The 11,877-nt window shown below is 36.5% G+C and overlaps 1 protein-coding gene across 1 annotated transcript in view; it reads left to right on the top strand.

The window, feature by feature from the left end:
* Positions 1-1,236: 1,236 nt before the first annotated feature.
* The window catches only part of LOC104462631 (protein MON2 homolog), a gene marked incomplete at both ends in the record, with an annotated part of 14,299 nt that continues 3,658 nt past the window's right edge, over positions 1,237-11,877 (top strand). Inside the window, 11 exons of the mRNA XM_010074639.1 lie at positions 1,237-1,469; positions 3,438-3,519; positions 4,239-4,420; positions 5,628-5,740; positions 6,336-6,440; positions 6,692-6,772; positions 6,858-6,931; positions 7,010-7,100; positions 8,420-8,521; positions 9,231-9,233; positions 11,199-11,309. Of these exons, the coding sequence (XP_010072941.1) occupies positions 1,237-1,469; positions 3,438-3,519; positions 4,239-4,420; positions 5,628-5,740; positions 6,336-6,440; positions 6,692-6,772; positions 6,858-6,931; positions 7,010-7,100; positions 8,420-8,521; positions 9,231-9,233; positions 11,199-11,309 (1,177 nt within the window). The remainder of the gene's footprint in view (positions 1,470-3,437; positions 3,520-4,238; positions 4,421-5,627; positions 5,741-6,335; positions 6,441-6,691; positions 6,773-6,857; positions 6,932-7,009; positions 7,101-8,419; positions 8,522-9,230; positions 9,234-11,198; positions 11,310-11,877) is intronic.

Below are 11,877 nucleotides of genomic sequence, written 5' to 3'. Positions count from 1 at the left end.
TCCCAGCTGGACCCAGGACAGAGGAGTAGACAAAGACTATTTAAGATTTTTCGAGGGCAGTCCCATGTAACTGTAACAACTCATTGAATTTATTCTGTAGTTTACTTTCCTGTCTTTAAAACTAAGAATACATAGCCTCTACCTCACAGGTACGTTGTAACTATAAAACTCATTAATAATTTTAATTAGAGCCGTATAGATACGTACATACTTATTTGTAGATAGAGGGTGAAATGTTGACTGTTTGATTTATCTATACTGCCTGTGCCCCCAGATATCTAAGGCATACATCTTCAGGAAATTAGAGGTAATAACTGAAATCTTACATGTCTGGGAGAAGGAAGATCCTTTGTGCAGAAGAGTGGTGACACTACAGTATAAAAGTGTCTTTAGTATGTTGTACAGCTGGAATGCCTAGCTTTTTTCAAGAGCAGTTTGTAGAACAAGTCGTGAAATAGTAGCGGTTGGGGTAGTAGACATTTTTTGTAACAGACTGTCTCTCCTTGTGTAGACACTGCTGCTGTGGCAGCTACAATCTGTTTCCTGTTGGATTTGTAACTCAGTTCGTTATGTGATTTTAAGGTAAAATATGAAGAAAAGCAGCAGTGAGGCTGCAGTTCCAGCATAGTAATGTTTTAATTGCATGGTATTCATCAATGAATCACATAGACATTTCCTCTTTGTACAAATAACTTCCCTTATTTACATATGGATGTAGGTGCTGAATATTTGGCCATACATGATCTAGACAGGGTTTTCCAGTCATATGGACTCAAAGATAAGGATAATGGAATGTCTGACTTTTTCTCAATTTATTATAACTGTAGTCACACTGTCATCACTTTCTGACCTATATCCTCTGCTGTTACTATGTACTTGTGTTCTTCCGAATAGGTTCCGTTGCAGTGGCTTTAAGCAAAATAATAATAAAAGTAGGATGATTCATTCAGTGATGCTTGCTTATATGTGTTAATTTTTAAAAAATATTTAGTTGTAGATTTAAATACTGTACTCAGGGTTTGTACCCTTTCATTTACTATTTTATTTAGTGACTCATTTGCTCTTTTACTTAATGCCTTAATCAGAAGTATGTTTTCTTGAGTTGCTATAAATCTTGTAGGGTGGTATTTGGGGCCTGTTTGTACTTAACATTTGTTTGGAATCTTGGTTTTTAGTATCATTTTTAATCACAGTAGTATTGTTACACATTTACTTGTCATGCTTTCAATTTTCCAGTTTGGAAATGCTGGACAAAGTAGAGCCTCCTACGATTCCTGAAGGCTATGCCATGTCGGTGGCGTTTCACTGTTTAATGGATCTTGTTCGTGGTATCACTACCATGATTGAAGGAGAGCTGGGAGAGGCAGAAACAGTCAGTCAAACCACGACAGAGACAACTTCATTCCCAGCACAGTCTTCAGACCAGCAAGACTTGCAGTCTGTATCTGACCAATCAGAGAAAGAACTAGGTATTTGAAAATGCAAACACTATGTAAAATACAGCATTTTTGCATAGAGCAGGATTGAAATAGTTCATGCTTTATTTCTTAAATGTATTGTTCTAAATCATATTGTTGTAGTTTGACCTGGCTGGCAGCCAGACACCATGGAGCTGCAGTCTCACCCTCCTCCCTGCTGGAGATGAGGGAGAGAATTAAAGGGGTAACGGGAGAAGAGACTCCTGGGTTCAGATAAGAGCAATTTAATAACTACAATAAAAGGGAAAATAATAATGATAATAATAATAGTATGAGTGATACATAGTAAACTGCTCACCACCCAGTGAGCAAGGGTCAGCCCGTTCCCAGCTAATGATCCTGGATCAGAGAGAGTCCTGTAACCGCAATCCTGGAAAAGAGATAAGAGCCCGAGCATCCAAAAGAGCAAGAGATGACCCTGGGAGAGTAGGGAGACCCTAAGACAGAGACAATCCCGAGCGAGAACTTCCAGATAGCCCCGCCTAATATACTGGGCATGATGTGCATGGTGTGGAATATATAATTGGCCAATTTGGGTCTCAATCCTAAACTTAACATTGAATCCTAAGCCAGTAATTGTGGGCTGTGCTCCCTCACAGCTTCTCCTGCACCTTCAGACACTGGCACAGCAGAGAAGCTGAAAAGTCCTTGACTGTCCTGGCAGCAACTATAAACATCAGTATGTTATCACCCTTCTCAGCACAAATCCAAAACAGAGGCTCTTACTAGCTACTAGGGAGAAAGTTATCTCTGTCCCAGCTGAAACCAGGACAGGTATATAAAAACTTGATTTAATCAAGTGGGTTTTTGGTTTTTGTTTTTATTTTTGTAACAGAATTGCAGTAGTCTCTTAAAAATAAAAAAAATACTTGATGTACTGCTTCTGTCCTATAGCATGTTAGCCATAGACTCCTTGTGGTGTGTTAATATTGGTTTACATGTATTTATGTGGGATGCGAGGGAGAGATAACAGGTGTTCTCTTCTCCAGAACTACTATTTTGCCTTCCTATGACCTTACTTCTGCTTAACACTGAGATCCAAGGTCACAAGAGACAACCTGACAGAGAAATATGACAGTTACAACCACATTAAAAGAAAAATGTATTTCTCGTGAGAAGATAAAGAGATGAATGCTTTAATGCAGAGATTTTAAATAAGATGGAAGTAGTTAGGGAAGAACTTCTTTAAAAGCAGAAGTAATAGGAACTGAGATTTCTATTAGTGCAACATAGGAGGAGTCTGTACATGTAAGTGCGGAAAGACTTGGCTCTCAATTGTGATTTTGGCTCGTGTACCAGGTAGCAGAGACCATAGTGCTTAGGTTTGTGCCGGGAGAGGACGGGGCTTTGTCCTGCCCTCTGCCCCTGGCCGCGGGGGTGCAGAGCTCTCCATGGTGCTGCAGGGGACGCCGTCTGAGCCCAGGGTCTCGGCAAGGCGTGGTACAGGGGGGGAGGTGTGGAAATGACACGGGCAGATTATAGGTCTCTTAGAGCTGTATTTTTCTCCTATTAAATGAAAGAAATTGAAAAAAAATGAATTATAAATACCAGGGGAGCCTATTTTTCCTTCAGTTCAGAATTTCAGTGAGTTTCTTGTCCCGCATTTATGCACTTCTGAATGTTCATTCTTACAGACAAAGATTACAAATAGTTATATATACCTTTGTAAGATTTTTTTGGTGTAATTTAAAATAAGCTTTGCTTTCTCTAAAGCATTGCTTGGGTGACATTTTTTACTTTAGCAATGTTACTTTAAATGCAACTCTTTAAATAGTACTTTAAATGGTACTGGTGTGTGTGTTTTTTGTATACATGTATATGTGTGTGTAAACATACATATAAAAACACACTTTAAAAGGTGCAGTAGCAAGCTTGTGATATGCTTGAAATTGTGATATGATTGAAAGTTATTAAGTAAAATATTGTGTTTCTGCTATAAACAAGTATATGTGTTTGAAGTTAGCAGAGCTGTCTGGGAAGAAATGGTGAACGCTTGTTGGTGTGGTCTCCTGGCTGCTTTATCCCTCCTACTTGATGCAAGGTATTTGGTCTTTCATTTCTCTTGATTTTTCAAATATTACATTCCCAGCTTTATTTTGAACTGACTTTTGATACCAATCGAGTTGACAGTTGTATGAGAGAGCACTGTTCATGGCACCTGAGCAGACAGGTTTGTGGGTTAGTGATAGTTAGGTGAGTAAGGCATCTGTTAAGAGTAAACAACACAGAAGTATCCAGTAGTCTAGCATCAAGCTTTAATGCATTTCAATATAGAACAATTAATTACATTTTAAAAGGCTTGCATTTTAACTATTTAAATAATTTTTATTTCTTTTTACTTTGACTGAATATTTCAACACATTGAAGTGATTCTACCCATGTCCTGATTACTGTTGATAAGAGACTGAATAATGTCTTGGTACTTCTTAATACTACGCAGCCTTTGAAGTAGAAAAGCTGTTTAGTGGGTAATAACTTGGGTAACTTAATTGTCTCTTTCAAAGAGTATTTTGTTATCAAATACCATTTTCTGAAATTAGTGTTAAAGGCCTCGTCATAGTCTCATTTGCCAAGTCATTGAGAACTAAAGACCAATTTTATAGGAAATGATTCTGAAGAATTTGGTGGTTGGTTATACTTGCTTTTCTTATTTATAGTGTTGACAAGTTTAAAGTATATGTTCTCATTGCTTTCAGTTTTGGTTAGCTGCCTGCTTCTGTGCCGTGGATTATTCTTGGTAAATGATGTGTACTCTTTCAGCACTGATGAAGCTGCCACTGAAAATATTCTAAAAGCAGAATTGACCATGGCTGCACTTTGTGGAAGACTGGGTCTTGTAACATCAAGAGATGCCTTTATCACTGCCATTTGCAAAGGATCCTTGCCTCCTCACTATGCCCTTACTGTGTTAAACAGCACAACTGCAGCTCTGTCCAGCAAATGTAAGTACATAGGTTTTCTTTAATTGTGTTTCCATGTGTTGTCCTCCCAGATTTTCTCAGATTGTGATTGTAAAGATATGCTGCTATAGTATTTGGCTATAATAAATTATGTTAGAATACTCAGGGTCTAGACCACCTGTTTTCCAGAACTGGCTAGCCTTGTAGCATCTGCTGGGTATCATTGTAGTTAACCTAAAACTTCCTCAATGCTTAGCATATGTCAGAAGTTCATATTCTAAGGAGATCTGTCTCTCATCCTAAAGATCAGTTAGGATTTGTAATTAAGGCATTCAAATTCTGAAAAGGTCTCTAGGTGACTCAGATACTTAAGAGGTGGCTAGAACATCCTTCATTTGTGGTGTGCTACAGTCTTTTCTAGAGTTGTCTAGTGATGTTAGTACTTAGTACATAAACGGAAGATCTTAGGTTCTGTGCTCTGTTCAGCTTACAAGAAGTTGAACTGATGCTTCTCACATCCTGAGAGAACGTTGTAATTTGTGGATATGCCAGTTGAGGATGTACTCTGTTTCTGATTTTGAAAATGAATTATGTTCCGAGAAATACAACCACCTGGTAAATATGCAGATGGATCTAATATTAGAAGTCTTAATATAAAACAGAAATACCTTAGTCTGGGAACAAAGTCCAGCGCCTTTACGCCAGCCCACAAGCTAAGTGCATTGTTAGATCATATGTTTGTGACTGAGCTACATGAAACTCTATGGAAATGAAGCAGTGAACTTAAGTTAGTTTGTATAGGTTACTCCTCTTTTTACGGAGTTATGAAACAGGTGTCCTGAAGCCCTGTATTGGAAAAACATCATGACATAGCATTTATGACACCTTTGTTTTGCAAGTGCACTAGTACAATGATAGCACACAGGGATAGCATTTACACAAATTACCATAGAGAACTGAGTTGAGACATAGTCTAATGCTCATATTTTAGCATAAATATTTCAGTCTCGATATAAAATGTATTAATTTATTGCAAGCAATATCTAACAGTTGGTGAGAGGGAGTAATTACTGGCTCCTTTAAGGCAATGACATAATAATCAAAATATAACTGAAGGTCCCAAAGTGAGCTACCTTAAAGCTAATACTGTGAAAAAATTATCTGGAGTGTGTTTGCCAGGAGATGATTGATCCTACAAGTAAGTACTGGATTTTAAATTTAGATTTTTTTTGTTTAAATTTTCCTCTAGCATATTCCATCCAGGGACAGAATGTTCAAATGATCAGTCCCTCAAGTGAGTCTCATCAGCAAGTTGTAGCAGTAGGGCAACCCTTAGCTCTTCAGCCACAGGGAACAGTAATGGTAAGTACATCTTGTAAGTGATCTCATCTTGCTTAACTGCTTCTTTCCACATCTCAGTGTGTCTCAAAAATAGGCAACAGATAAACAGTATTCTTACAAATAATGGTCATCTGAAATATTATCCTGGGCTTTTCATTTGGAACAGCCCTGGACAATGAAGTTCTCTAACTGTAAAGAAGACTTATTCTTTTTTTTTATCTGACTCTTAGCTCAGTAGCTCCCATCCGTTCCATTTGAAAAACCTCAGGTCTCAGATCTGTTACGTGCCTGGGTGTGAAGGTTCACTTATGGTTTTTTTAAGATAGACTTTGATTTTTTGGAGAAGATGCACTTAAAACTGGAGTGCTTGACCTTGTGTCTTTGATAATTATGTGAAACTGGGAGGAGAGGGCAGTGATCAACTTGTATTGAACCCCAGCAAGATAAGACTGAGAGAAGGAGAGATACTGAGCAACTACTCTAAAAAAGATACATTGCTCCACTGCAAACAAAATGTAATCTTTACTCTATTTGGTAAAAAATGTGCAAGTTTCCTAGAAACACTATTACTGTAGGATAATAAAAATTGTGTGGTCGTTTTGTTGGATTTTTTTAGCTGACTTCAAAAAATATCCAGTGTATGAGGACATTACTCAACTTAGCTCACTGCCATGGAGCTGTTCTCGGTACGTCGTGGCAACTTGTCCTGGCCACTCTTCAGGTATAACAGGAAATATTTATGCCTTGCTTTTATGCCTTACTTTTTTGCCATAATTTGATTTTCAGTTTTTGTGTGAGCAATAGAAGAAGCTTTGATTCTACTCATGGTGTACTTTGAATTGCCTTGAGTAAGTACTGTATCATTTACCTTGAATTCTGTTTGGCTAGAAGGCTGATGGCTAGCTCGAGTACAATGTTAATTTCATCTCTGCCTGGAAAGCTTTTGCTGAAAATGATTCTTCTGTATTTCAGCATCTTGTGTGGATTCTGGGACTGAAGCCTGGTGTTGGGGGTGCATTAAAACCCGGAAGAGCTGTAGAAGGGCCCAGCACAGTAAGTGTGATTGTTCGTTTTACAGTTTATGATTACACAGTATTTTCTATTGCAATCTATGACACATTTCTGTCCCTTTTTTAAGGTTCTGACTACAGCAGTTATGACTGACCTGCCGGTTATATCCAACATACTTTCAAGGCTTTTTGAAAGCTCACAGTAAGAAACCTTATCTTATAATTAAAATAATGTGTGTATATCAAACTTGGTGGTGTTTTAATGGATATTATTTTTCAGGTACCTTGACGATGTGTCTTTACATCACTTAATAAATGCCCTTTGCTCATTGTCTCTGGAAGCCATGGATATGGCCTATGGAAACAATAAGGTATAAAGAGAGTTCTTTGTTTTCTTTTTAGATGTTTTGTGAAACAGGCAGAAGACTTGCATATTTATCCTTTAGCTGACTGCTTCTAATATTAAAACAGCGATACATTTGATACTCCACAGTAAAAAATAAATTATGAACTAGAGAATGTCTTGTTTATAATGGTTCATACAGTTACTGAATTCTCTGAGCATTCTCTTTGTGTTCCTGCTTTGTTTTTTGTTAACTAAGGAATGCCATGTGTTTCCATTAGTCAGATTGTGGTGGATAAAACTTTTAAAAGCCCTTGTAATTTCAGAGGTTAGAAATTCTGAATAGCACAGTGTGTTCTGTGAGGTGCTTATTTTAATTCCACTTTTATTTTATAATATACTTCAGGAAAAGTCTGACAATTTAGATATTAAAAAAAAAAACCCTGATAATTCGTATTTACTTGGGAAAATTATAGTATCCCTGTCAGCCTTGGTAAACAACCTTTAGCCCAGAAAGGTTAAAGACCCTGTGACTGAGTAGGATTGAGAATATATTCTCTGAGTCATAATCTAATCCCAGGGGAGAGTTTCTGAAAGTTTTTCCTTGATCTATTATGCTAAAGATAATGATGACAGAAAATATGCTTTATAATATTTGACAATTACAGCAACAGAGAATGAATTAAAATAAGCAGAGGTGGTTTTTTTTTTAAAGTCAGTTGAAAATGAAAATAAGAAATCAGCAGAACTGGGAACAGAGAATAATTCCTGTGCAACAGTAATTTTGACTAGATGTTGATTTAAAAAAAAAATAAAAGAAGCTTATCACAAATATCTGCATATGTATTTGGTGAATGGGAAGCTTATCTTATTCCTGCAGGGCATTTACGAAGCTGATGGAAGACAAACCATAAGAGGATTCTTAAATAAAATATTCTGTAGTGTTTGTTCATATATAATTTTAACTTTAAAAGATGTGATGGGAAAAAGGCTATTTTGCTAGTAAAATCTGGTTTGCTATGAATCTGGTTGGAGGGAGGCCTATGTAAAAATGAGAGTTTTGAAAGGGATATCAGTGCTTGGAGGAAACTATGTGAAAAATTATGAAAGCAGTATTCTTCATGGTATGCTGTTGCTACCCCCTTGTGGCTTCTCATGAAGTACTGCAGATGCTGTGGAAACTTCTAAGCCGTGTACCTAAACTGTTGTGACACCCTTCACAGCCTACGAAACACAGTACTTCAGTGAGATTAGTTGCACCTTAATTTATAAAGTATAGTGTAGCAAAAGTCTCTGACATTATCTGTGTTACCTCAAAGTCATGTGTTCAAATTCTGTTTTATTAAGGAACCATCGCTTTTTGCTGTTGCTAAATTACTGGAAACAGGGCTAGTTAACATGCACAGGATTGAGATTCTTTGGAGACCTCTGACCGGTCATCTTCTGGAGGTAACTAATTGCTTTTGTCAGTTGTACTAGATCTCAGTTTGTATTAGTAAAGATCATTAAAAAAAAAATTTTAAAGTGTAATTTTTCAAAGAAATCTAAACTGTATTTACATGTTTTGGTTTATGCTCTTTGTTTTTGCAACTTGAATGCATCACAATTTGAATTTAAAAGAGAATTTGTATATTTAAATTCCAGTATTTTAATATCTTATTATTATTATCTTATCTTATTGTGCCATCACTCTTTGTATATTTAAACACAGCAACGTTTAAATTTTTCAGTTTATTATCATTCATATATGTGTTATAATTAAGGTAACATAAACAGGTTTCACTTTGGATTTACGTAGTACAAATATATAGGAAGAATTTAAGATATGTTTTTGTGTCCTTACCAAATAAATTGAAGCCATTACATTTATTGACAAAGGGTTGGTTTGTTTTTAAAGTGTTTATGCTAACATTTTGAATGGTGTCATTAAGAGACTACTGTACAAATATAAAAATAAGTGTAATAATCCTATTTCAGTTTCTTAAGTATTTTAACTTAAACATGAAAAATACACTCAATCAAGTAAAAAAAAAAATTACAATTTTGTTTGAAACTAAAAACAGGTGATGGAATGTAATTGTAAAGTTTTAATTCTCTGTACAGACATGTACAAGGATGAAATGCAAGAACAGGGTTAGATTTAAAGTGGGTAAAGGAGAAGGTTTTTCTTCCTCATTTTCCTGAAATTATCAGAAACTTCCTTAGAACCAGTGCATTATTTCAAACAGAATTAGGGATTGTCCATCTCTAACCTGACTTACAGAGATCATCTCCACATAATCTTTTATCTATGAGAAGAAATTTGTATGCTTAGAGGTGTAGAGACTTAAGACATAGGCATCTTTCCCTTGTCTTTTTTTCGCCCCCCAAGACAATATTCACCGTCCACATCTTGAGACTGTGTTTCTACCTAGTAAGCAGGCAGTTTCATTCTGTTATCTATTGTGGGTATTAGCCACTGTTTTGTAGGAAATACACATTCTGTTTCAATTTCTTTTAAAGTACTGTCTTTTTCCTTTTAAACTTAAGTCATCAAGGTACAATAGGGAAGGAGAAAACACCAAAACACCACCTGCAGATTCAATTAAACACAACCTGAGGGAAGAATTTATTCCTCTCTCTGGAACTGATTATCTGGTCACATTCAGAGCATTATGAAGTAGTTCAAATTCCCTTTTTTTTTTTTTTTTTTTTTTTTATCTAAGATAACAAAAATAAAGTCCTTCAGGAGAGTAGCTGTTTCTTGTCTACATTTTTAACAGTAAGCTAGCCGTTCTGCATCATCCTTCTTTTCAGTTTGGCTAGTGGCTGATAGTTGAATGGTCCACCAACGAAAACCATCAGCCTTCCTTATGATCCTGCCTTGGACTTTGATTCTGGATTCTTACACTATCTGAGCTAGGACTGGAAGGGAAATAATTATCATAGAATGGTTTGGGTTGGAAGGGACCTCAAAGATCATCTAATTCCAACCCCCTGCCATGGGCAGGGACACCCTCCACTAGACCAGGTTGTTCAAAGTCTCATCCAGCCTGGCCTTGAACACCTCCAGGGATGGGGCATCCACGACTTCTCTGGGCAACCTGTTCCAGTGACTCACCACCCTCACAGTGAAAAATTTCTTCCTAATATCTAATCTAAGTCTACCTTCTTTCAGCTTAACACTGTTACCCCTTGTCCTATTGCTACGCTCCTGGATAAAGAGTGCCTCCCCATCTCTCCTGTAGGCCCCCTTTAAGTACTGGAAGGCTGCTGTAAGGTCTCCCTGGAGCCTTCTTTTCTCTAGGCTGAAAAGCTACAAATCTTCCAGCCTGTCCTTGTATGGGAGGTGCCCCAGCCCTCTGAATGTAGAGGTCAATGAAACTGTAGACTTACCTTATTTGTTTGAGGGTTTGGAAGTACAGTTCATAATAGGTATCTATGCAATGGATTTGCGCAATATTTTTAATTTTTCTGTTCTAAAGAAACAATTAGCAAAACTATTAGGTTTAGATAATTAGGAGACAGAAATGAAGACGTGCATTTGAAACTTAAGCTTGAAATAGTGTTCGCTATTGTTTTGTGAAGTTTTTGATACAATGGAGTGTAAAGCTTATTTTACATTCACTATGTAGTTACTTTTTGTATTTGAGAATATAGGACAGCAGACACTTTCTATGTTGGCTACTGTCATGCTTCTTCACTTGATTATGTTAAGCAGTGCATGAAAGATGAAACTTTTAATTTTGTAGTAGCTTGAGACTAAGTTAAACCTGAGAGTTTCAGGCATTAATTCAAGAGTTGTTTGGTGCTTTTTAGTAAATCATTATCTGAATTAGCAGTTAGTATATTCATTTTGGAAAATGTATTGGCTTGAACTGCTGTGGTTTTCATTATGTTTCCTTCTGTGTCTTTCACTGCTTCCTTTTGCTTCCTTATTCAGAAGGTATGTCTGTCCAAATTATAAAATTTTTTTTGCTATTAAACCTAATTTTATCATGTAGAGATTTATTGTATTGTTGTTAAAAAAATATAATATTGTACTCAAATTCTAATATAATTGAAATACCTATTTTTTATATATTACCTGTGTTCAAATCTTGATTAAATAGAAGTGACTTTAAACAAAACATTGCTGTGTTTTCAGGTCTGTCAGCATCCAAACTCCAGAATGAGAGAATGGGGAGCAGAAGCTTTAACTTCTCTCATTAAAGCAGGACTGACGTTTAGTCATGATCCTCCACTATCTCAAAATCAGGTAAAGTGAGTTTAAGAGCAGTTGCTTTGCTCCTCTTCTGGAGCTTAAAATGAACATGAAATCAAAATCTTCCCTAGAGGAAGTTTTCTACAGTTCAATAAATAGTAGGCATTCAAAGCAACTTTACTATTGAGTTTATAAAGCCTTGCAGCTGTAACATTCAGATGTAACTATTGAGAATCACCTCATGCATTCTAATGAACTATCCTCCTTCCTTTTTCAAATGCATAGCAAAGAGTGGTGATGCTTGCATATTATGTCTGTTTGTTACAACAAATTATGGATCAACCTCATGAGTGCAAAACAGTTCCAGAATGTTTAGAAGTATATACCTGATGTGGTGACTGGTAAAAAATAAATTGCCTAACCTTCTAAATCACAGCTATTCAATCCATTATTAATAAAATAGTACTGAGGTTCACTGGATAGTATTTTCAAGGTCTCTTTAGTTGGAAGCTGAATCTAGCCCTGCTGGGTGAGCGTAAAGTTGTGTGATGGTTTTTATGCAACTGTGACAGCATGCTGTAGCTACTTCCTGAGGTACCTGCAAAACAGGTGGGGGGAAGAA

The sequence above is a fragment of the Pterocles gutturalis genome, unplaced genomic scaffold (genome assembly GCF_000699245.1).
Source record: "Pterocles gutturalis isolate BGI_N339 unplaced genomic scaffold, ASM69924v1 scaffold32202, whole genome shotgun sequence".
Taxonomy (NCBI): domain Eukaryota; kingdom Metazoa; phylum Chordata; class Aves; order Pterocliformes; family Pteroclidae; genus Pterocles; species Pterocles gutturalis.
This window is presented reverse-complemented; position numbering and strand designations above follow the sequence as displayed.